This window comes from Notothenia coriiceps, unplaced genomic scaffold (genome assembly GCF_000735185.1).
Source record: "Notothenia coriiceps isolate Sejong01 unplaced genomic scaffold, NC01 NC01_scaffold00011124, whole genome shotgun sequence".
NCBI lineage: Eukaryota > Metazoa > Chordata > Actinopteri > Perciformes > Nototheniidae > Notothenia > Notothenia coriiceps.
Window position 1 is genome coordinate 25,650 of NW_011343825.1, and position 25,245 is coordinate 50,894.

Below are 25,245 nucleotides of genomic sequence, written 5' to 3' on the forward strand. Positions count from 1 at the left end.
CCCCCCATCCATCCTGGATTTAACGGTACTGTGTTGCACGTCGTACAGACACTGGGAGCAGCTGATGTAAATGTTTCTCTGGATACTTTGGATACTGTCACTGGCTCAAGTTATCATTGACTCTGTTTGTCAGCAGCGCTTCTTCAGCACTCGCACTTAGCATGAACCATTTGACCGGACTTGTGCTGCATGTCACCCCATCACTGTGTTTTTGTATTTGTGTGTCAAGACTGAACTCAAAGCAGATTTGAGGGTAAAGGAAAAGTCCCAAACCGATGCAGGGTTACGCTGAGACGAAGATGCATCCATGTTTGAACTTAGGGAGGAAAAAGCCTTTATTCTTAAACTGTATCACTCTAACTATAACAGGGTTTCCCACAATGTTACATATGAGAGAAATATCCAGTTACAAAGACAGCCACAGAGATAAAGGCCACATTTACATTTGTCAATTCATGAATGTAATAGTCGTTTACATTTAGCAACATATATGCATCTCTTTTGGGCGAATAGTTTAAAAATGATATTCTGCTTCGATACATATTTGCTTGCGTTAAGCCTTTCAAAAACAGCATTTTTTTCAATATCCTCAAAATACTGCTGTCCTGCTGGCTGCACGCAAACAAAAGCTCACACTATTTAATCCCTTTACTCAAATGAAGGGTTTTTATCTTTAGGGAGATGACATCAAAAGCTTGATTTGACATTTTGAGCTTATCTGAAAACATCAATAAAAGCTTTGAATGTCAAAAGAAAATCCGTCGGATGTCGTACTTGATTTACTTTGGGTACTACATCTAAAACCAGGTCAACTCTAACATAACTGGATCTCAGTAATTCTCTTTTTTTTTTGTGAGTTACACTTCAAATTACTCTTAAAATTATAATGTTTTGTGGGGAAAAAATTATGATCTTGCCAACATCTAGTGGCCATCAACGGTTCTGCATCTTAAAGCTGCCTTATTTCATTTATTGTATACATAATGAATTAATGTGAGAGGATTTTGTACAGCTCTATGCAGATCTTCATTGAACTAGATCTGGTTGTATTCCTTATTCAGCTCAATGTTAACTGTTCAAGATACGAACTTCGACTCTGAATAAGGAAACTCCTGTTGACTTGCTAATATCTGTTTTGGCTCTCACCAGAGTCTTTCCATATCTGTTATCTGCGATCGAGATACTTAAATGTACCTTCATGACGCAGACGCCCAGCGCACACTCAGAGCTAAAACCTGAACATAAGCTGAGATAGAATAAAGGGCATCCCAAATAAACTAAATAATTGTGCACATAGAATAAGCGCCGGAATGAATGAATGAATATTTCACCCACAAAAAGATCCCTTGCATATTAATAGCTCACCTCCAGTCACCTTTAGTGAATACTGTCATGCCTTTACGGCGTCTTGATGAACTGAAGTAAATGGACGCGTTTCATAACATCAAACTCTTCCACAACGTGTGCAGTATAATCCAAGTGTCTTTGATCTAGCTCTCTACTTCACAAACACAGGGTTAGTGTCAGGGTTATGGTTAGATGATATGGTTGAATTATACGGTTTTAGCAACAAGTTGTACAGCTAGATAATGAGAATTGGATTATACTGCAAGGATTTCTTTTTAAGATATAATTGTATAATGTTACTGTATGTTGTTTACTCTGTCCCATTCTTTGATACTGTGTGTGAATGAACTCTGATGCAACAGGGCTGAGCCTCTGCAGAGCTACTTCTGGGTCTCAGGAGTGAAATAGGAAACGTCTCCTGTTAGCCAGGAGATATGAAGACTTCAGTGAAGGCTACTCGTGTTTTATGTTAAAAAGGAAAAGTATGTAATAGGTTTGAATTGTAGTGTTAAATATACTGTACTTTTGACTGTAGAGTCACTAATAAAGATGTTAGGTGCTCAGGGCAGACTGAACACTTTGTGATAACCTTCATTTATATGTGGTCATTCATACATTTATTTGACTAGAAACAAACAATTCATGAGGATAACATATTATAGAATGATTCATAATTGTATTGTTTGTTTATAGTAAAATAACTTGTTTGGGGTTTTTAATTCCAATGGTTATTGTAAATGTTTTTGTTCTTGTTTTTTCCCGTGGCCTCATTCTGATGACTGTTGGGTAATACCATGATCTCTGTTAACCTTAAGTGCTGCTTATGTTTCTGAGAAAGCAATACAACTTGAAATGTTAATAAAATATATGAAGAAATCATTATTTTGTTCCTTCTAGAAAGCCAAAAAAGAGAGGCGAAACATCGGTGAGGATTTTATTTAGCAGTTTAATAGCACTTCAGAAAGTCAAGCTGCGTCAAAGCACTCATTGTACAATGCACATTTATTATTATATTTATTATTATATTGTGAGGTTTAAGTCACTCCGCCTAATCTTACAGTTGGTTATACAACATTTGGGTTACATGTATAGCTTTACAGTTTCCAAATGAACAGATCATCTCTAAAATACCCCAGAAACCAGAGCAAAAGCCTCTTTTTCCAAAAAATAAACCTGTGATTTTTTTCTGGAGGAGCCCAGAAGGTTGTTTACAGAAACAAAGTGATCTGAAGTTTTTTCTAAATGCTTATTCTTATTTAGCTATTAGATTGAGAAACTATTTTTTTGCTGCATTCTTAAAAAATATTATTGAACCCTTTCTCGATTCCCCCTCAATTTAAAATATATTGACTTTTCTTGTTCAATATGTTTTCTTTGTGTTTTACAAACAAATGTTTTCTGGCTACCTGGATGACAAATACAGCAAATTGAGAAACGGATAAAAAAAATTTTGTGTTTATTGTGAAATAGATATAACAATAATTGTAATGTTTAGAAAAGTATTCTAGATAAGAGAGTAATATATTAATTTTCTGTGGAAAGGTTACTTAGCTCTGTGGCATCATTATAAATAAATATAATAGACATTTAAATATTTAAACTACATTTAATATAAAGACATTTTCAATATTAAATTCACATAAAAAAATTTGAAGATCATTTTGTGCGCATTTAAAAATGTTGAACTAAACCAGACCTGGATGTGTCCTTTCAACCGTGTTCAAATTGTTACTTTTCATTCATAAATCATGTTTTTCCTAACTCCAAATTATTTGTTGTTTTACTTTGAAATGAATTTGTTTCCATTGTGTCATAAAATATCTAAAACTCCTTCAAGTTATAGTATAAGGAAACTATTTAAATAATTTAAATTAAATGTGTAAAATATTTCTGGCACAGGTTCTGCCATAGAAAAAATATATATTGTTGTGAATATGTATTATTATTATTATACTTTTTGCCAACTTGTTTGTGTAAGTCCCTCTAGAATGTCAACATAAATCCATTGTGATATTCAAATATCTCTTCCACGTTATAATATAAGGCAACTTTATAAATAATTTAAATTAAAAGTGTGGAAATATTCCTGGGCCTCTACTCGTCGGGGGAGTAGGACTCCTCGCGGGGGTCCAGTGGGGGGGACGGGGAGCGGGACGGAGGCTCCTCCTCCTGCAGATCCAGCGAGTTCTCCTTGATGCTCCTCCGGCTGAGGCCCCCCCCCAGCCCCAGGCTCCTCATGCCTCCTCCACTGCTGCTGCGGGGGCTCGGGCTGCTGAACACCGCCTCCCCCCCGCTGCCACGCCTGGGAACACCCGCCACACCAGGAGGAAGAGGAAGAGGAGGAAGAGGAGGTCAGGAGGAGATTGAGGAAAGAGGAAGGCGCCTTATTGCAAAGCGAGTTTGAACAAAATAAAGGTTAAAGCCCCGTAAAAGTGAAAAGAGAGCGATGAGGAAATGAGAAAGAGAAGTCCCGTTGAAGCAGAGAAGAATATCTGCAGGAAGCTTTGAGGCAGTTTGCAGATCAGTAGTGTCTGAGGGAAGTGAGGCAGGACCAAAGGAGGAGGACGACATTTAATAATAGCAAAGACGTGCAATATTATTCAATATTTAAGAAATCTTTCAACAAAAAATATACCAATATATATAAACAACTATTTCTAGGACTTTTTCAATAGAATACATTTTGTTGTATTTGTGATTAGTGATTTCTTTTGTTTGGATTTCTCGGATTTGGCTAATTTTGTTTTAATATTTTTTACTATTTATTTTGTCGGGAAGTATTTATTTAGTTATTTTTCTAAAAATAAATGTATTTAGTAAATTAAAATCACAAAATAAACGTTATCTGATCTTTTTTAAATATTATTTGTTTTCTTGTGAATTTTAATTTGTATTTTGTTGTGATTTATTAAAGTAATATTTATTTAGATGTTAATAGTTTTTTAAATACAAATCATTGTGATGTATGAAATAGCATTTATGTAACAGCTCCTCGTGTCCCTGCCGTACCTCAGTTTGCTCCTGAGTGAAGCCATGTCTCTGTTCATCGTGTCGTTGGCCTCGCTGGCCTCCTCCAGCTCCCTCTGCAGCTTCCTGCGAGCGGCGGCCACGCGCTGAGCCTCCTCCTCCGCCTCCTCTAGCTGGTGCTTCAGCTGCTTCACTCTCACGTTGCCCTTCTCCGCCTGCACAAAGCAGCAGCAACAAGTAGCATCAGTAAATACAGTTACATGCAGCTTTACATACTTCTACACTAACTTTATTTACCTGGTCTTTGTACTGCTGCGCCTGCTTCCTCTCGTCCTCCATCTGGATGGTTAAATCCTTCAGTTTCTTCTCCTTCTGACGCAGATTCTTGGCGTTGGACTGACGCTCTCTGCACAAAATAAATGCAAAATATCACCAAACATTTATAAGATAGAATAAGATAACAAAAACCTGTATAACAATGTAATAATGTGCCTGTACAATAATGATCTTTTATGTAACTTGGTTTCGCTGCATGATTGTTAGTTGGAAATGAACTTGACAAACTCCGTTTCCCACCATGCACCAATACCTGCTCTCGATCTCCAGCTGCTCCTCCGCCTCTCTCAGTTTGAACTCCAGGGCGGTGATGGAGGACTTGAGTTTGGAGCGGCCCTGGCCCTCCACCTCCTGCAGCTTGGCCTTCAGCTCCCGGGTCTGCCTCTCCAGCTGCTGCCGGGACGTCTCCTTGCTCTGAGAGGTGGAGCGCTCCACTGCCAGCTCCGCACCCAGCTGATCCACCTGCACACCGAGGGACAAGAGGAAAAGGAATTCACTCGGGGAGGAAACGCCTTAAACCAGTGGTTGAAGAAGTACTCAGATGTTTAAGCAGTAAGATTAAGTTGTAAAAATACAGAAGTCAAACTTCTGCATTTGAAATGTTACTTAAGTAAAAGTAGAAAAGCATTCACATCAACATATACTTAAGTAGTAAAAGTAAAATTACTTTCAGAATCTTTTATTTAAAAATATTGAATTATTGATGCATTAATGTACAGTGGGGCAAAAAAGTATTTAGTCAGCCACCAATTGTGCAAGTTCTCCCACTTAAAAAGACGAGAGAGCCCTGTAATTTTCATCCTAGGTATACCTCAACTATGAGAGACAAAATGAGAAAAGAAAAAAAATCCAGAAAATCACATTCTCTGATTTTTAAAGAATTTATTTGCAAATTATGGTGGAAAATAAGTATTTGGTCACCTACAAACAAACAAGATTTCTGGCTCTCACAGATCTGTAATTTCTTCTTTTAGAGCCTCCTCTGTCCTCCACTTGTTAACTGTATTAATGGCACCTGTTTGAACTTGTTATCAGTATAAAAGACACCTGTCCACAACCTCAAACAGTCACACTCCAAACTCCACTATGGCCAAGACCAAAGAGCTGTCAAAGGACACCAGAAACAAATGCTGCACCAGGCTGGGAAGACTGCCGAGAACGGGAGAATTATTAGAAAATGGAAGACATACAAGACCCTCATTTGGCTCAGACGAGAGAGCCCTGTNTGGGGCCATGTATCGTGAGATTTTGAGTGACAACCTCCTTCCATCAGCAAGGGCATTGAAGATGAAACGTGGCTGGGTCTTTCACCATGACAATGATCCCAAACACACCGCCCGGGCAACGAAGGAGTGGCTTCGTAAGAAGCATTTCAAGGTCCTGGAGTGGCCTAGCCAGTCTCCAGATCTCAACCCCATAGAAAATCTTTGGAGGGAGTTGAAAGTCCGTGTTGCCCAGCGGCAGCCCCAAAACATCACTGCTCTAGAGGAGATCTGCATGGAGGAATGGACCAAAATACCAGCAACAGTGTGTGAAAACCTTGTGAAGACTTACAAACGTTTGACCTCTGTCATTGCCAACAAAGGGTATATAAAAAAGTATTGAGATTAACTTTTGTTATTGACCAAATACTTATTTTCCACCATAATTTGCAAATACATTCTTTAAAGATCAGACAGTGATTTTCTGGATTTTTTTTTTCTCATTTTGTCTCTCATAGTTGAGGTATACCTAGAAAATTACAGGCCTCTCACCTTTTTAAGTGGGAGAACTTGCACAATTGCTGGCTGACTAAATACTTTTTTGCCTCACTGTATATATCCCAGCAGGTAATGGCTAAGTAGGATTTAATTTATATAGCACTTTACAATACACATATTTATAAACACAAGACACATATGCAAATAAAGTCCTAAATAAATAGCAGCTCCTATAAAGATGCGCAGGAAAGATTCCCTAAACCCAGAAACAAGTCAGCTTTTGAGCAATTCTTTAATAAATGTGTCAGTACATAGTCAGCTCTTACCGTACTGTAGCTTCTTTTGTCTTCAAAATGGGAGCTGCTTATGACACTGGAAAATGTCATCACTATGACATCAGCAAACTTTAGCTTTGTCGTGGGGAGATGAAGTCATATGACCGTGCTTTAGTTACATTATAGCCTAGCGTTAGCTTTTTATTACTGGTGATTGCATTTGTGCCTCAAAAATATATATAACTGTTAGTATGTGGACATTATTTTGCTGAACAAAACGTGTAAGTATCATAAACCCTGATTTTTTTCTGCCACCCTAACCCACTAAGCAGTTTGCCTTAATGTAACATGAAAAGGTAAAAAAACATGGGGACCAGGATTGAACCCTGTGGAATTCCGCAGAGTTAAAGGAGTATATGAGGACGTAGAATTATCTTTGGCAACTTTAAAATGCCTATTTGATGAGCAGGACGACTAAACCCACTCCACTCTCTCCCACACCCTCACCAGCTGCTGGCTCTTTCTCAGCCGGTCATTGAGGCTCTCCACGTTGGCCTGCTCTTCCTCCAGCTCCTCCTCCATTTGGCTGATCTTTGCATCCATGCGGCGATTTTCATCAGACAGCATTGATCTGAAGAAAAAGGGGCGGAGTATCGAGAGATGAGCACAAACAAGAATGGAATGTTGGGAAGTAAATACAAAATAAGATGAAATTCACACAGTTTTAGAGCTAATTTGTCTGATAATATCTTCAATGTAACTTACCATATTTTAAACTATTATCTTCTCTTTTTACCTCACCAATAAAAAGATGAATTGTAAAGCTTTAGAACTGAATGAGGTTTTTAGTTGTATGGTCCTTCTTATTTGACACAAACTCCAACACAATGCATTTTACACATGAACATCATCAAATAAAATATAAACATGTGTTCATCAAACAAGACACTCACTTTCCTGAGGAGTTACTGGTGAGCTCATCAGCCAGCTCGTCTCTTTCTGTCTCCGCCTGTTTACGAGCTCTCTCTGCAGCTGCCAACATCTGGACAGACAGACAGACAGACAGATAGAAAGACAGACAGACAGACAGGCAAGACACACTTTTAAGAATAGTGACCTTATGATCAAAATATGATATCAAAATCATATTGATGGGTAAATGCCTGGTAAATGATCAAAATCACAACACATCCCATCCAACCTGATTTTGAGTTCGTAGGAGCGTTTAGGATATTATTATTTGTGTAATTATTTTTTAATATAAGAGTTGCTCTCCTCAGCACGATGCTAAAACTTAGCAAAGAAAAAAAGGTGGTTTATTTAAAATGCAATCAATGTGGGCAAAACAAGATGGTAACTGTACACTTAAAGGTAGCTAGGTAAGAATGGAGAAACCAGCTCGAGTGCGCTAGAATTTGAAAGTACGTAGCCGAACAAAATCTGCCACTTCCTTCAGACTTCCTTACAGAGCCCCTCCTCCAACACACACGAACGTGCACACGAGATAAGTTTGTGCACAGATGGAAGGCTGACAGGCAGGTAGGCCATCCAGTTATTTTAGCCGGGCCGGTGAAAATGATTGGTCGTGCTTTTTAGAGTACTACGGCTTCCACAGATGACATTTTTTTATGTATTTATTGTCAAAGCATTTAATATATGCATTGCTATCGGGATGTTAAGAGCATTCCATGGAATATAACAAAAAGTGTTCCTGAAGTGAATTACCTACCCCACCTTTAATGTGAGAGGGTATGCTGTACAACATGTACGTGGGTGCAATTTCAAAGCCATTGTCCTTTTTGATGTGATGTTTTTATTGATATTTTCCTGGGGGAGACCAAACAATGGTCCTGCCTCTTATAAAATGTAGTTTATTTTGAAGCAGCAGGGTTAAAAGGCCTCACCTCGTGCAGGTGGGCGATGTCGGCCTCCATGGCCTTGGTTCTGCGCTCAGACTCTCTGGCTGAAGACAGCACCTCCTTCTGGGCCACACAAGAGTCCTCCAGGTCCCTCTGGAGATCCTTCACCTGGCCCTGAGAGGAGAGCAGAGGATGTCAGGTTTTAAATGACTCTTAACGTAAAGCTTAGTAACTCAATCAAAATAAGGAATTACAGGATGCAGTTTGATTGTTGCTTATCAATAGGAAGATATTGAAAAATGAAAAGAGTGTGCTGACCTGGATCTTGCGGAGCTGCTTGACGGCCTCGTCGCGAGCCCTGCTGGAGGCCTCCAGCTGGTCCTCCATGTCCTTCAGCTCCCCCTCCAGCTTCTTCTTGCTGCCTGAGGCCTGGCCGCGCTGCTTCCTCTCCTCCTCCAGCTCCGACTCCAGCTCTCGCACCTGATGCAGCAACAGAGGGACAAAGTTACAAAGTCCTGTGTTGAAATGAATACTAGCATTAGAATGAGAATTAGAATCAAGTTTATTGCCAGGTACGTTTAGACATACAAGGCATTTGCGCTGGTATCTGGGGGTGCGAACATAAACAATCTAATAAAAATAAGGTGCAATAGTAGGTAAAACATTTTTTAAAACTATTTAGCAGCCTAAGGTTCCACCAGGATCAGCACAGCTAGAAAAAACAAAGACCTGCAGGAAGTGTAACATCTTCCCGTCCTGCAGCATGCTCACATCTCACAGCGGCTCCTTTGTACTCCACCTGTTTGACGAGCTGCTTCCTCTTCTCCTCGCCCAGCTCATCGCGGCCGTGCAGCTCCCTCTCATGCTGCGCCCTCAGAGCCTGGATGTTGACCTCAAGACGCAGCTTGGCGTCCTCGGCGACCTGCAGCTCGTCCTCCAGCTCGTCCATCTGCATCCTCATCTCGTCCGCCATGGCCTCCAGGCCGCGCTTCGCCTTCTCCAGGTCGTGGACCTGAGGCAGGACGGAGAGAAGTCAACATCAGAAACAAAAAGAAGTGTATTCATGTCCTGATGTTCACTCTTAAGCTCTTTCCAACATAGTCTTAAAAACTTCACATTTAATTCATACGTTAATGCAATATTTGTTATTATATATATATTTATTTTTTGATTTTATCAATTATTTATAAAATGTTTGAGACTTCAGAAAAATGTATTTAAAATAATTTATTACCAATGAAAATATATTTTTTGGTAAAAGGATTGAGCTCCCTTTTCACAACATGTTTTTTTGGGCATTTTATACGTTTATAAATACGAGTAAGGAAGTGATGGGACACAAAACACACAGAACAAAATAATGTTGAAAAGGAGTAATTAATCAAATGTTATTTATTTTTCACTTCCTTTTTTAAATAACGCGTGAGTAATCCATTTATTTATGATGTTTCTCTTACGCTCTTTCCCACGTCGTCCTTGGAGCTGATGAGGTCCTCCATCTCAGCCTTCAGACCCTTGGTGGTTTTCTCCGCCTCCTCCAGAGCGTCCTGGCTGTCCTCCAGCGCCCGGGCCAGAGATAACAACCGCGTCTCCTTCTCCCTCACCTCCGCCTCCGCCCGATCACGCTCCTCAGCAAATTTACAAGACACGGCGCGCTCCTCTGCCAACATCTGAGGGGCACGAGGAGGAAAGAGACACGTTGAATCTACAGCTTAAGCAAAGTTCAATTTGAAAATACATTTAGGATCTTTTTTTTTCACTTTTTGCTTAATGCGAAAGGCTTCTGGTTCTTTATTAATACTTAGAAAAAATCATAACATTTAGTTTGCATTAAAAAAATTAAATATTTAATGTAAAGTCAGAAGAAATAACTATTCAGAAAATACTACTACTCATCTTTTATAATTATAAAATGTCTTGAATATTATTTAAGACACTTCAATACCAATAAATTCATTATTTTTGAATAATATATATTTTTAGACTTTTTAAGGATAAGTGGGAAAACCTTTGAGAGGAGTTTTTATTAAGACTTATTGGAGCACTTTGTACTTCTTTTAGTGTGAATTATGGGATACAAAACCCAAAGCACTTGTGTGAAAACAATACATTTAAATTAGGGTCGTCACATTATACCCATATACACAATAATCATGATTATATTGTGTAAAATAATCCAGCGCCTCTTAATCAACGCCGCACACACAGACACAAAGTTAAATAATGACTAAAAGGGATTAAAGTCTAATATTCATTTCTTATTGATAGAGATTATATTGAGGATTCTGTCTTAATTAATAATTGTGTAAATAATAATTATAACGTTTCTATATCCCTATGACATATTAGATCAAACAACTTTATTTATCTTTCACAGCACAGTAACTCTTATTCCGTTTTTTTTATGCCGTCTTATTTTATTTCAGATTGCTTTTTATATTTGTGCTGGCTTTAATGGCAATAATATACAATGTGTTTTATTTATTATGTTTTAAATGTTTTTGTAAAGCACATTGAATGACCTTGCTGTTGAAATGGGCCATATAAGTAGCCTTGCCTCAGCTATGAAAAACAATAAAGTTATATGTATTTTTTATACACCTGGTCAAACTTCTTCTGCCTCTTCTCCAGGTTGGAGACGGCCTGCCGCTGTCCGTCCAGGTCCATCAGCACGTCCTCCAGCTCCTGCTGCATGCGGCTGCGACTCTTCTCCAGCTTATCGTAGGCCGCCGCCTTCTCCTCGTACTCGCTGCTGGCCGCCTCCAGGTCGCGCTGCAGACGCTTCTTCCCCTCCTCCAGCATCTCCACCGCCCCCGAAGCCTCCTCCAGCTTCTTCTTGTAGTCTGACAGCTGACATGAGGAGAAGGGTGAGAGAAAACTTGAACATTTACATGTCTTCAGTTGTAACGTTCAATGTAGCCAAGTACAGAAAAAGAAGAAGCTTAAAGGTAATACAAACGGGTTTTTGAGAGATTGTAAGAAAATGTATTGGCATCTATAAAGTTGATTTTGAATAATTAGTTTGGGTGTTATTTTAAATGTAATACTTTAACTACATTTGACTGATTTAATATACTTAATTACTTTTAGTTATGATATATTTTCAATGCATGACTTTGACTTCTAACAGCATTTTCTCTGTACTCTCCTCACCGACAGTTAGACAGTCACTGACCTGCATGCTGAGGCTGGAGAGCTGCCTCTCCACAGCCCTCTTGCCCTCCATCTCCTCCTCCAGCTGCTCCATCAGGCTGTTCCTGTCCTCCTCCATCTGACGCAGACGCCCCGACACATTCAGCTTCTGACGGGTCTCCTCCGACAGCAGCTCCTGCAGGAGAAGGAGGGGGAAAGAAAGGTGTCAGCAACCTTTTTGGTCCAGACAAAATATCTCCAAAATTACCTAAAAAAACAAAACACGTGCAACGCGGACTGTACTTTTTGAAAAATATCTGTTGTGGGACGACTTCATATAAATAAGACCACTCCCATTTAAGAGACAAGAAATTCCCCACTTGTACAATAGCTTGTAATGCTTCACTTCAAGAGCATCTTCATGACATTTAGAGCAATCTTTATGTAAACCCCCCACCTGTGCGTCCTGCAGCTGGGAGGACAGACTGGAGACGTCTTTGCTCAGCTTGATGTTCTTCCCCTCCGCATCGTTCAGCAGACCGGTCACACCGTCCAGCTCCATCTGACGGAGGCCGAGCAAACGAGAAGATAGATAAAATAAGAAGATAAATAAAGTCTCTAATATACAGTTTTATATATACTGTCCACATTATAAATAATCTCGCAGCGGTAAAACCAGGACTAACTCCTGGTTGCAATTACCAAAGAAAGAAAATACAAGATCACACTAAAACCGACAAAAGAGCAAAGTCAAATCAAAGCATCCTGCTTAACACTTAAATGCACTTATATCAGCAGATCTTCAAACAAACATGAATCAAACAAAAAATGATAATATATATACAAATATTTTTGAAATGGAGTAAAGGAAAAATAAACGCTTAATATGATCACCTTATAATCTCTACACTAAATGTTCTTTTACAATGTAACTAATGAACAAAACAACCTAAACTTCATAAACTTTGTCCAACTTTTCAAATCATTTTTAGAATTTAGAAATTGACTTGCAATATGTCCTTTTAAAAAAACAGTAGAACTAATTAATAATATAACCGTCTATCTCAGTAAAAAAAAAAGTTTGTTCAAAGAAATCTCTTGGAAACAGCAAGAACAATAAAGAAATATTGATTTTTTTCTTTAATTTTTTGTGATATACGGCATTCTTTATTTATTTATCTCACAGTCATCTTGGAGACCCGCTCCCCCAGCTCGGTCCTCTGCCGCTCGCTCTCGCTGAAGCGTCCGTTCAGGTCGTTGAGCTGCGCCTCCGCCTTCTTCTTCTTGTGCTCCACGTCCTGCTTGGAGCTGCCGAGGGAGCGCAGGTCAGCGCTGAGGTCCGCCTGCTCCTTCTCCAGAGCCTGCTTCGCCTTCTCCAGACCCGCTCTCACCTGGGGGCAGAGGGGGGGGGTTCATGACACACTGCTCCTCCCTAAATATATCTTTATTGATTAAAAGGAAGCAGGCCTGAGAAAGTAATTCAAACCACCTTCATCAAATATCATTATCTTTCATTACTTCATTCTTTATTTCAGTCATCACGTGTGTTTATATTGCTACTTTTATAAACGCATTCTCCATAAAAACAGTTGAAACTACACCAGGTGAACTGTAAAATATAGTTAACGTGGAAATATAGGGACACATTTTAAGTATTTCTAAACTAGACGTGAGAACATATTTTGTAATTAATGCAATTTGAGTAAACTGACCCTTTAATATCAGAGCGAGGAAATGTTGTGTCCCAGGTATGCATCAGTGTGTGTCTGTCTGTCTGTCTGTCTGTCTGTCTGTCTGTCTGTCTGTCTGTCTGTCTGTCTGTCTGTCTGTGTGTGTGTGTGTGTGTGTGTGTGTGTGTGTGTGTGTGTGTCTGTGTTTCTGTGTGTGTGTGTGTGTGTGTGTGTGTGTGTGTGTGTGTGTGTGAGTGTGTGAGAGTACCCTCTTGGCCTGCTCCAGCTGCTCGTTGAGCTCCTCCACAGCCTGGCTGTGTTTCTGTCGGAGGTCCTGGACCTGAGCCTCGTGGCCCCGGCCCTCGTCCTCCGTGGCTTTCTTCAGCAGGGCCACTTCCTGCTCACGCTTCGCCCTGTCAGGTACAAATACACACATATGACGTACAATAAATACACACACAACACTACACATCTGGGGTCACAGCGGTCTCTTTTTATGCAGATGAAACCCTTTTTTATTCTTCTGCACAATCTTAGAAAGAAGCTGTTTTTAACATTGTTTAACACAGATTTTAATATTTAATATTTGCTTTAAATGAAGTACCTTTAATGTTATCACCGTAAAGAGTGCAAGGATTAAGCTATGATCTGTTTGAACAAATATATAGAATATTTATTTTATCTTAAAAGTCCTAGGCCATTATAAATGTAAACTCCTTTAGATGTTGCCATTTTGTAAGTGTACCTGGTTACAAACTTTGAAATGACACATATACCGTGATAGAAGACTTTGACCACACAGTAGACCCCCACCGGTACCCACCGCAGCTCCTGCTGTGCGGCGGTGGTGTCCAGGCTGTCCTCCAGCTCGGTGCGGAGAGCGTTCAGCTCCTCTCCCAGATCCCTCCGGGCCGCCTCCACCTTCCCCCGGGCCCCCCTCTCCGCCTCCAGGTCCTCCTGCAGCTCTGAGAGAAGAGCCTCCAGCTCCCGGACTCGCTTCACCGCCGCGCCGCGCTGATTACACTCCTCCTCCAGCCTGGGGACACAGGGAAGGTTCTGATAACGTTTCTAATATCTTCACATCAAACTAAGCATTAAGGACTTTTATGTAGAAACATCTCAGTGAGTTGGCTGCTAAGACACACTAAGGGCTCTGTGTTGTTTCTTGTAAACAGTTTGTTTAAACATATGCTCACTCACTATGAGAGACCACACAAATCCACGCACTAGAGATCTGCAGTGTCATAGAATATAGTTGTTTTGCGTTAGTTGTCTCACTTATCACTCTCTTAACCTGCCAGGTCAAAATGGTTCTGGCCATCAACTTCTATAAAAAAGTACCCAGCAGGTTTAGACCAATATAAGCCTGAATTCAGGAGGAAATCTTTAGATCTTTGTGTCGGGAAAAGACTGTTACATTATCTTTACATATAAATAAACAGAATACAGTATCAACACCTGTTATAACTCCGGAATATTTCCTTTAGCGCCCCTCCCAGGATAATCTTTACATGTTTAGCTCCACTGCTGATTATTCTGTGTAACACCGTGTTGAAATGTTATCTGAACCTCCCCAGTTTACCGGGCCTGCGTGGCCTCCAGCTCCTCCTCCTTGGCAGCCAGCTGGGCTCGGAGCTCTGCCAGTTGGTTCTGCAGGTCGGCGTTCTGCTCCTGGAGGTCGGCCAGCTCCGCCTCCACCTTCCTCTTCGCCTTCTCCACGTCCTGACGGCCCCTCTCCTCCTTCTTCATACGCACTGCAGCAGAGAGGAAAACAGTGTCACTGACCTTTTATTAAGGTTCATTATACAAAAACTGATTTTTAAGGTCATCAAGTCTTGTGAGTCCCCTTATTTGTTTCAAATCACTGGTCCCCTAGAGTGGGGCACCTGAGAAGAAATTGGATTGTACAGCCTCGAAAATACAATGCAAGTTATCTTTTATAGGCTAAATCTCACCTACAAAGATCCGAAATGGGATTTTAGCCTTTGCAGACCATTTCCGTGCACAAAGAAATATATATAACACACCACAGGAAAGGAAAACCCCCCAAAGGCATAATATGGGCCCTTTCTTTTCAGTACATGTACACAGTCAAATGGCTTGGGATCAAAAAAGCAAGCAGACATATTTCTTTAGAAGTAAAAGTTTTATGATTGCTGGTGCCTTTACTGTGTTTGTGTCTGTTACTGTGTGCTTTTATCCATTCCGCTGTCTCCCTTAAAAAAAGATCCTTAATCTCATTTGGACTTTTCCATTTAACTGCAAAATAAAGCACCATTAAGGAATAGAGTATTGTGAGTGCTTTGCTGCCTCACCTTCCAGGTCTGAGATCATGGACTCATGCTTGGTTTTGAGTTTGGTCAGATTCTTGGACTTCTCCTCCTCCTCGGTCAGGTTGGAGTTCATGTCCGACATCCTCTCCTCCAGAAGCTTTCTCTCCTGAAAACACACAACAGTAAAGATTGCATTGTGCTATCTACCTAGCAAACCTTCCAGAGTGTTTGTACCTTCTGCAGCTTGTTGTTCTGGTCCTCCATCACCAGAACGTCCTCCTCCAGTTTCTTCACTTTCCCCTCCACAGACGCTTTCTCCAGCTGCAGCTTCTGACAGGAGTCCTCCTGCTCCGCGATGTGGGCCTCCATCAGCTGCAGAGAAAACAGCGGGACATTACAGTTTGGATAATGCCAAGTAAGCTTGGTCTAGTGAAATGGTCAATACATAGCATCAAAATAGCAGGATAAGAGCCAAAAATGAATATTTTAAAATCTTCACATTCATATTTCCTCATAGGACCAAGCATCGAACCTGGGGGGACAGAGCCTTCTCCGTCGCTGCCCCCTCCCTCTGGAACTCACTCCCCAAACACATCTGTAACTTCACCGATATCACCATGTTCAAAGCACAAATAAAAACTCAACTTTACAGAACTGCTTTTAATCTGTAATTAATGGTGTGTTTTATATTTTAATTTAATTTTAAGTGTGTGTTTTAATTATGTTTTTTAATGAATTTTTACTCTGAAAAGTGTCTGGGTTTCCAGAAAAGCGCTCTATAAATGAAATGCATTATTATTATTATTACTATTATGATTAATAAACACGTGTAAAAATAAGAATATGATAATTACTATGAGAAAATATATATAGTATATTTAGACAATAACATTTTGTAATTTCACAGTTTTTTTTTAAACAATGTCTCTCTGTCTTTTAGTTTATCAGAATTGTTATGACTATGATTATTAATATAATAATTCATTTATACCAATAATATATTATTATTATATTATTATTCGTATTATTCGTATTATTATTATTATACTATGTTATTTTTATATAATATTTGTATTGTTGTTGTTATTAATATTGTTGTTATTATTATTATTAAAATAGTGCTGTGCCCCCACCTGCAGCTGCTGCTCCGTCTCCTTCCTCTCCTGCGTCAGGGCATGGCTGCGGTCCTCCTCCTCCTCCAGCCGGGCCTCCATCTCGTGCAGCACCTCCTCCAGCTCCTGCTTCTTGGTCTCCAGCCGCAACTTCATCTCCTCCGCCTCGGCGTATAACTCCGTCTCCGCCTGGAGCTTCGTCTCCAGCAGGGTGCGCTCCTCCATCAGCTACAAATACACACTTCAGTCACTTCAGGATCTTCTAAAGTTCAAATCTAATCTAAATTGATTAAACGATTTTCTCTCACCTGGGTGTGTTTCTGCGAGATGTCTTTCAGCTCCGCCTCAGACTTCAACGCCACCTCCTTCGCCGACTTGAGCTCGTCATCTTTCTGACCCATCTCCTCTTCCTGTCTGGTGACCTGCAGCAGGGGCTTCACCTGGAACACACACACACACACACACACACACANCGCTGTAGTACATATGCCAGGCCTGTAGGTGGTGCTGTTCTCACAGAATCAGCCCGTGATGCAAAGACAGTGTTCAATTGAGAGAAATGAGGAATGGCTAAAATGCATGATCTGTTTGGTATTTTGAAAAATGAAAAGTATAAATATGCCTTATATAGGTATGGTCCTATACTATATTATTCAAATATAGCATGATAGGTCCACTTTAAAGGTGGGGAGGTAAGAATGGAGAAACCAGCTCGAGTGCGCTAGAATTTGAAAATACACAGCCGGAACAAATCTGCCCCTTCCTTACAGAGTCCCTCCTCCAACACACACGAACGCGCACATGACCAATGAGGGCACGAGATAAGTTTGTGCACAGATGGAAGGCTGACAGGCAGGTAGGCCATCCAGTTACTTTAGCCGGGCCGGCTCAGATGATTGGTCGTGCTTTTTACAGTACTACGGCTTCCAAATGACATTTTTAATGGATTTTTTGTCAAAGCACTTCAGATATTCATTGCTATCGGGATGTTAAGAGCATTCCATGGAATATAACAAAAAGTGTATCTCGAGCCGGTTTCTCAAACTTACCTACCCCACCTTTAAAGTAGAGAATTGCCTCTAGATTCATGTATATTTTATTATCGGTGTCAAATGAATGATGCATTAATGTGTTCATCTCTTTAACCGTACAGCTGGTAAGTATAGAGCATATTCTACTAGATGTGTGTACTTCTCCACAGTTCAATCTAAGATAATACTCCATCCTTTATCAGCTGATTATATTTTGTATTTATCATTTTAGTCGTAAAGTAAATACAGCTTGGAGTAGAGTAACAAGAAACAAAACTCCATCTAAAACGTATTGGAGAAGAGGCATAAAGTAGGATTAAATAGAAATATAAAAATGAGATACTTCTACTTCCCTTACTTACAGAACTTGAGCAAATGTACTTATTTACATTAAAGCACCGGTCTGTTGTTAATCAAACATTCATTTTCTGACACATCACAGAGTTTTGATTTGTATTCTAACTATTTAGTCTCTAATATATGACAGAATTAAGTTTCAGAGCTCCAACAGCATCCAAGATTTATATTGCATTGTCCAAGCTTTTCCTACAACATATTGAGTATTTTACATGGACGTGCGTACATGGTATACTTCCTGAAAGCAGACAACTACTGATCAGAATTAAGTGCCCATAAATAATGCGTGGATCACCAATCAGATGAATTGTTGCAGCGTCTGCAGAGACACGGCCCTGACCCCTCAGAGGAAACATCAGAAATATTGAATGCTGCAGAGGATATTAATAATGCATCTCCAAACATAACCCTCCGTCTAAAAACAGGAGGAACCGTTTTATCATTGACCCGACTGTCGGCTCGAGGCATCAAGTGAAGCAGTAAAATGTCAGCGCGGAGACGTTACAGGAGGTTTGCTTTGTACACATCTTGATGTTGACTTTATCAAAGCGTTTCAGAGAGAGACTGACAAGTCTGTTTGCAGCTCAGAGTCTTACTGTGAACCCGGAGATGTTGAGGACCCCAAAGTTTCATGATAGAAATGTATAGTAAGGGTCCCAAGCACATAGACACTGCAGGACGCTAACTTGCATATGTTGGGCAATTAGCACAATTAGCATAAGTTGCATTCATTATCATATGCAGACAATATTAAAAAAAATGGACGCTATGGACCATGTTGGAGTGTTTTTGGAGGTTATTGAGGATGTTGGATCCATTCCTGACATTTTCAGGATAAAAAAAATGGCAGTTTAAACCAGGAAGTGGTCATATTTGTACTCCTGATGGGCTGATTTTGATGAATTTTGGGTTGATTTTACGTTTAAAAAGGGACTCAAAACTAAATGTTTGATCCTAAAATGTCAGAAACGTATTCAACATCCTCAATATGCCTCAAAAACCACACCAACATTTTCCAAATCCGTCAAGCCATGTTTCTAGCTATTCCTATGTATGTCTGCATATAGATATTAATGCCAATATAAATGAAAGTGTGCAAAATGTCCAAACATATGCAAGTTAGCATCCAGTAGTTTCTATGTGCTGGGGACCCGCACTCTACATTTCTAACATTAAACTTGTGTGTTCTCAACATCTCCGGGTTCACAGTGCAAGTAGACTAGTAGAGATGAAGACAGGTAAGAAGCGGCTGCTCACCTTCTCCTCCAGCATCCATTTCTCCTGCTGCACCTCGGCCAGGCGCTGGAACAACTCCCCGACCTCGTCGTCAGATAACTCGGCCGGACGCTGAGACTGAGGGCTGCCTCCTCCAGACTGACACACAGAAAGGAGAAACACGTTATTAGATATCATCACACACAGTTTGTACAGAGAAAAAGACTTCAGGTCATCCACACTTGCAGCCTTTTAGGTGTGGAAACCTTAGCATGCTTCGATGAGAGTGCTTATCGAGGGGTGCAGGAATGACTCCTTAACGTGGAACCGAGTCATCACTCTAGCAATCTCGGGTTAGGTTTTCTGAACGTGTTTGTGGTTGTAAACCTGAAATAAGAGATTTTAACATTTTGCTCTACGGCAGGGTTTAAATGAGACGACTAAATGTCACCACGCCGAACATTAGCCGCCTTTAGCTTAGCGGTGGTGACGTGAAGTAGTTCCTTTATAACCTACTGTTAGCTTTTTACTTTGAAGATCATAAAGTGTTGTTAATCTGTGGAGATTATCCGGCTGAACCAAACTGGAGGTATCATAAACGTATTTGCCCCAGAGATTATTTTCTGCAACAACCGGAAATAATATGGAAAAATTCCAAATGGCTTTTGTCGAGGGAACATTTGCGATGCTAACTTCCTACAAAAAATCCCTGCACCACTTCCTATTGCGCCCGAGACGTCCTCTCATTTCCTATTTTACAAATATGGGGAAAAGGAAACAGTCATGGATCCCAGAGATTGTCTTTTATCACACAATTAGAGCTATAGTCAACCAAAGCAGTGACAGACCAGGATATTGAATCCCACATATTGTTTATCCGTAATGTTTTAATTCATTGCATATTTGAAAAATGTCTTTCTTTGTTCTGCTTTCTTTGTTCTTAGATCAAAGGCGGCATTTATACTTTGCCACATGGATTTGCAATGCTGCAATCAATTGTGAACTTGCCTCATGGAAACAGACGTAGAAACCAGTAGACATAGTCAGAACACTTTTTCATTTGAAATGCAGCCTTAGGAATTAAAACACAAACAAGATTTTCTTTTATGACTGTATATATATATAATATATATACACTGGGAGGTTGTTCAACGTGGTAAACAGACACTGATTTGTCTTGTGACGCTGTTATTAATGACGACCGCCACAACACAGTAAACTGACCTGACGGCGGCCTCAGCAGAGTCTCGTGTTTATGACAGAAACTCAGCTGCATAAACTGAACCTGTCTGCTCTATTTACAGTGTTTCTATCAACACACACACACACACACACACACACACACACACACACACACACACACACACACACACACACACACACACACGAAACAGTAAGGGGGGTAAAAATAACAACAGAGGAACTTCAAAGACTCGGTTAAAATAAAAGTCAAGTGTAATGATGACGCAAAAACAGAGAGAAGTTAAAATGGAAGGAGAATTGAATGAAGGATGTTTTCAGTTTACTAGGTTTGGGAATCATTTCTGATTCCTATTTTCTCAGGGGCGAGGTCAAAATTGGTCACGTGTTTATTTCGCAGACGAAACTCATCACTCTAACCCTTTTAAAACGTCACTAGGATAAAAAAACGTGAATCTTTCCAAACTCTGTTTCCTGGGCTCCACCCACCTTGTTCTGATTGGTCGGCTGGGACTCCTTCATCATGTCTCTGTAGGAGAAGGAGGAGACTGAGGACGAGTCTCCGGTGGGCTGACTCCGACTGGGACTGTTGATCTCTGACAGAACCAGCTCCTCCAGACCTGCAGAGAGAGAGGTATTGGTCAACTATGTAGTTATATAGACAAGGGCAGAAGCAAAACGTATTTTAGCCACCTAAAGGACAAGACTTTTTTATGCTGAGGGGAAATCTCTTATGGCAATGACTCCTTTTAGGAATGGTGTTAGGAGTCACTTTAACACAGTTGACCAGCCCTGTAAGACACTCAACCCACTGTTAAATGCAGTGCACTGTCCCTTTAAGACACTCAACCCACTGTTAAATGCAGTGCACTGTCCCTTTAAGACACTGAACCCGCCCTTTATTATAGTGTACTGTCCCTGTAAAACACTCAACCCAACGTTTAATGCAGGGTACTGTCCCTTTAAGACACTGAACGCGCCCTTTAATGCAGTGTACTGTCCCTTTAATGCAGGTGCTGTGAGTGGGCAGAGGGATAAGTATGCTACTTTAAAATGTCTGATTCTCAGGTTTGTGCAGAAGAGCCTTTTAAACATTTATCACTCCTCATAGATTATACATGATGCTGAGGGCTGCCCTGCCCCGCTCTGTGTGTGTGTGTGTGTGTGTGTGTGTGTGTGCGCGTGCATGTGTGGGCGTGCGTGTGTGTATTACTGAAAGAATGACAGGAAAGCCAAAGAAAGGAGAATAAATTAAGATTTGTAACGAGACAAATATTAAGTGTGTAAAATATCCAGTTGAATGCAAAGAAATAGAAAGTGACGGACTGTGCAGGTGTGTGTTGTGTTTGTGTGTGTGTGTGTGTGTGTGTGTGTGTGTGTGTGTGTGTGTGTGTGTGTGTGTGTGTGTGTGTGTGTGTGTGTGTTTCACACACACACACACACACACACACACACACACACACACACACACACACACACACACACACACACACACACACACAAACACAACACACACCTGCACANTGCCTCTCCACCTATTGTGAATGGCGTCTCCCATCTGGTAATTTCCCCATTTTACGGTTACGGGAGACCCGGCCACCTGAACATAATTTAGTGGATCCGTTGGGGGTGGTAACACTTGGTGACTCCGGGTTCCTCGTAAGCAGTTTTTTTTTAGTTGATTATTACTCTCTTTTAATTGTGTAAACAACGTGGTATCATTTAAATACCGTGATTCGATGTTAATGATGAAACTTTAGTAGTCCAAGAACGGAGTAAAAGGAGTTAACAAGTATAAACCAAATAATTTTATTACTTATAACAACAGCAACAGTTTTTTTACACGACGATACATAATACCTCATAACTAATAAACATATTTCGCGCGAAAGACGCGCGAAGGACAGTAAATCCTCAATCTTTACATTACCGATACATTAACTAATCTAATCTTGGGAAGTAATAGGAATTTGACGACCCCTGTAAAGGGGAATTTCGGTTATGGAAATATAACCAGAATGAGAAGTGAATGAACAGTCGTCATCCAGCCGTAACTACATGTCTCCGCTGTCCTTCTGGAACAAATATAACGGTAGTATAACTCTCCACGTCACTACGCCAGGATTTTGGCCCTTCAATCGACCGACGACCAAGGGAGCTGTCTTCCTTCCGTTACCTAAAGAGGTGTGGGTCCACGCAAACCTTTTATCGACCTTTATTCCAGACACCTTTTGTTTTGGACAAACTATTTACGTGCAAAAACAAGTCGGCCTACTATAGGTGTACGATGGGATGAAAAATATTAAAAGCTTAGGTATTTAGATTAGCTTCCTAATAATTTCCTCAAAATCCTGCGCAGGTACGTAGGGTGATCTTACGGTTGAGGTAGCTAGTTCGACCGGCTTTGGAAAGAAGGGAGAAAGAAGAGTTAACGAGGGAACAGTGACGACGGAAAATTGAGGAGCCAATGAAAAGAAAAAATAAAACGTACTAACAAAAACGGCCCGTGAACGGCCAGATGGCGACCATAATTTTTGGTAAAACCGCTTACCTAATCCCACCTGCCGTTAAATCAGGACATTCACTCGCGCGAAGTGACCTCGGACGAAGCGCGACGCGAGGCGCTCGTTTGTCGACAAACGAAAAGTGCGGTTGTTGCTGTTGGCGAGTGTTTTGCGAATACAACATCGCAAACTATTTGCTTTGTCTAATTGATTTAACGAATCAGTTTTTATGGTTATGGTGACCTGGTAAAAAAAATTTTCGTTATAAAAATTCGACCGGGCTCGCCCGTTTCTTTTGCAATACCTTTCGGATTTCACTCGGTAATTATGCCCCCACTTTTTTGCGCCGGGCCCCCACAGATTTATCACGAAGGCCCGGTCGACCCGGTAAATTATATACAACTCGGGAAGGCCAATGGCCGCCCAGCCTGCCGGGTAATCATGGCCGGGTAGCCTAAGCAAAGTGGCTTGCAAGGCTACCGGTCAGCCGGGGACAGACCGTGAGTTTAACCAGGATTGTTTTCCACTTCCCTTTGTTGTGTGTGCTGTGTGTGTTGTGTGTGTGTGTGTTGGTTGTGTGTGTTGTGTGTGTGTGTGTGTGTGTGTGTGGTGTGTGTGTGTGTGTGTGTGTGTGTGTGTGTGGTGTGTGTGTGTGTGTGTGTGTGTGTGTGTGTGTGGTGTGTTCGTCCACGAAAGCCAAACTCCCCTCACTACACTATAAACCCTGTCTTTCCGACGACTAATTAGTTTGACTGTAATGTGTTCTGCGCTGAAAGGTACACGAAATCCGCTGGAAAAAATCGAACTGACACTAAATTTATTATTTTGTGCATTCTCGTAGTTTCCCGGCAGTCGTAGCGAACTACGTTGGGGTGCATTATAAGGTCAATCCTCAGTCATTAACACTACTTTTCCAGGTCTAAAAAACATATATTGATTAAACCGAAAAAAAGGTTTTTGAGAAACCCTTAGTCAAACTGTTAATCTTATACAAGACTCTACAAACTGATTACATATTATTATTAGTGAGGTCGACAATTTACTAGCGGTATTTACTTGCGGTACCGCGGTGGGCCGGCTGTACCGAAGTGGGCCAGTCGAGAGTCCCGGGCTGATTTGTAGTCCCAATCCGCCCCTGGTGTCAGACCTTGACATTTAAGACATTTTTTGAAAGATTTTACCTTTTTTTGTCGGGTCCTTATTAAACCAAGATAAGGGGAAAGATAATGCATGATAATCAGGGTGGGATCAGTAGGGTGAAAACGTACTTGTGTTGTTGTTGTTCCACCTTTGTTAGGACCAATTTGAGTATCAGACCTTTGACAGTGTCAACATTTTCAGAAAGTGGCACCAATTGTACCCTGTCCAATAATCAGGGTCCCCACAAGTGGTACAACTTTGTGTCAGTAACTGATGTCATTTATAAACAAACCCAAATCAGGTTTTCAACAACAATCAGCTGATTGTTGTTAAAAACCTAGTCACAGTTTGCATTTGAATTACAGGACCTTTGTTGTGTGATTTAAATTGGAAAATAGCTCGAAATAAGGTTGACACAAATTGAAGAGACGGATCACGTTTTGTTCAGCCGGATAATATCCACATGTCTACCCTACTTTTATAATTTTTGAATCATAAATCTATCGATCCTAAATCTATCGACTATAAATCTATCGATCATAAATCTATCGATTAGATTTATGATTCGAAAATTATAAAAGTACAGTAGACATGTGGATATTGTCCGGCTGAACAAAACGTGGTCTGTCTCTTCAATTTGTGTCAACCACAGACCTTATTTCCAGCTATTTTCCAAAATCCTATGGAGAAATTGCATTGTTTTTTGTCGAAGGAACTGGAAGTGGTAAAATGCTAACTTACTTCCGGGTTTTAGGACGAGTCACTGTGGCACTCTATGTCTAAGATTTCTAATTTAAACTTGTAAATTGTTCCGTGTAAAAGGCCTTTAAGTGTATGTACCAAAACAAGTCAGCTTAATCAGTTCAGTTTTATTTTAAATATAACATTTTCTGTTTGTTTGTTTTCAAATGCTAGTCACAGTTTGCTTTTATTGTACCAGCTGTTCCACTTCCTCCAAGCATAAACATGTGTTCTTCTTATACACATAATACAGTACTAGTGCTCACACAAATACTTGCTAAAGCACCAAATGTGGACAAATCCGCCTCTGAAAATAGTCCCCAGCAAATGCAATACTACATTAAGCAGCTGTTTAAAGAAATTATTGATTACTGAACAATTAAACT

The 25,245-nt window shown here is 40.5% G+C and overlaps 2 protein-coding genes across 2 annotated transcripts in view; one reads left to right on the top strand and one right to left on the bottom strand.

The window, feature by feature from the left end:
• Window positions 1-2,224, top strand: part of LOC104946458 (nuclear distribution protein nudE homolog 1-A-like) — a 20,081-nt gene extending 17,857 nt beyond the window's left edge. The window contains exon 9 of the mRNA XM_010772294.1: window positions 1-2,224. This exon is cut by the window's left edge and continues 96 nt beyond it. The gene's annotated coding sequence lies outside the window, so the exon portion shown is untranslated.
• A 736-nt stretch (window positions 2,225-2,960) lies between these two features.
• LOC104946460 (myosin-11-like) lies at window positions 2,961-17,760 on the bottom strand. The gene is made up of 22 exons (XM_010772297.1): window positions 17,725-17,760; window positions 16,980-17,111; window positions 16,693-16,899; window positions 15,794-15,931; window positions 15,602-15,725; window positions 14,869-15,040; window positions 14,110-14,322; window positions 13,555-13,699; window positions 12,801-13,007; window positions 12,074-12,178; window positions 11,660-11,812; window positions 11,086-11,334; window positions 9,942-10,154; window positions 9,284-9,496; window positions 8,803-8,964; window positions 8,530-8,658; window positions 7,579-7,667; window positions 7,133-7,256; window positions 4,904-5,112; window positions 4,612-4,720; window positions 4,357-4,529; window positions 2,961-3,649 (listed from the first exon to the last, which is right to left on the bottom strand). The coding sequence occupies exons 1-22, from the start codon at window positions 17,758-17,760 to the stop codon at window positions 3,442-3,444; spliced, it is 3,510 nt and encodes a 1,169-aa protein (XP_010770599.1). The 3' UTR covers window positions 2,961-3,441.
• Between the last annotated feature and the right edge of the window lie 7,485 nt (window positions 17,761-25,245).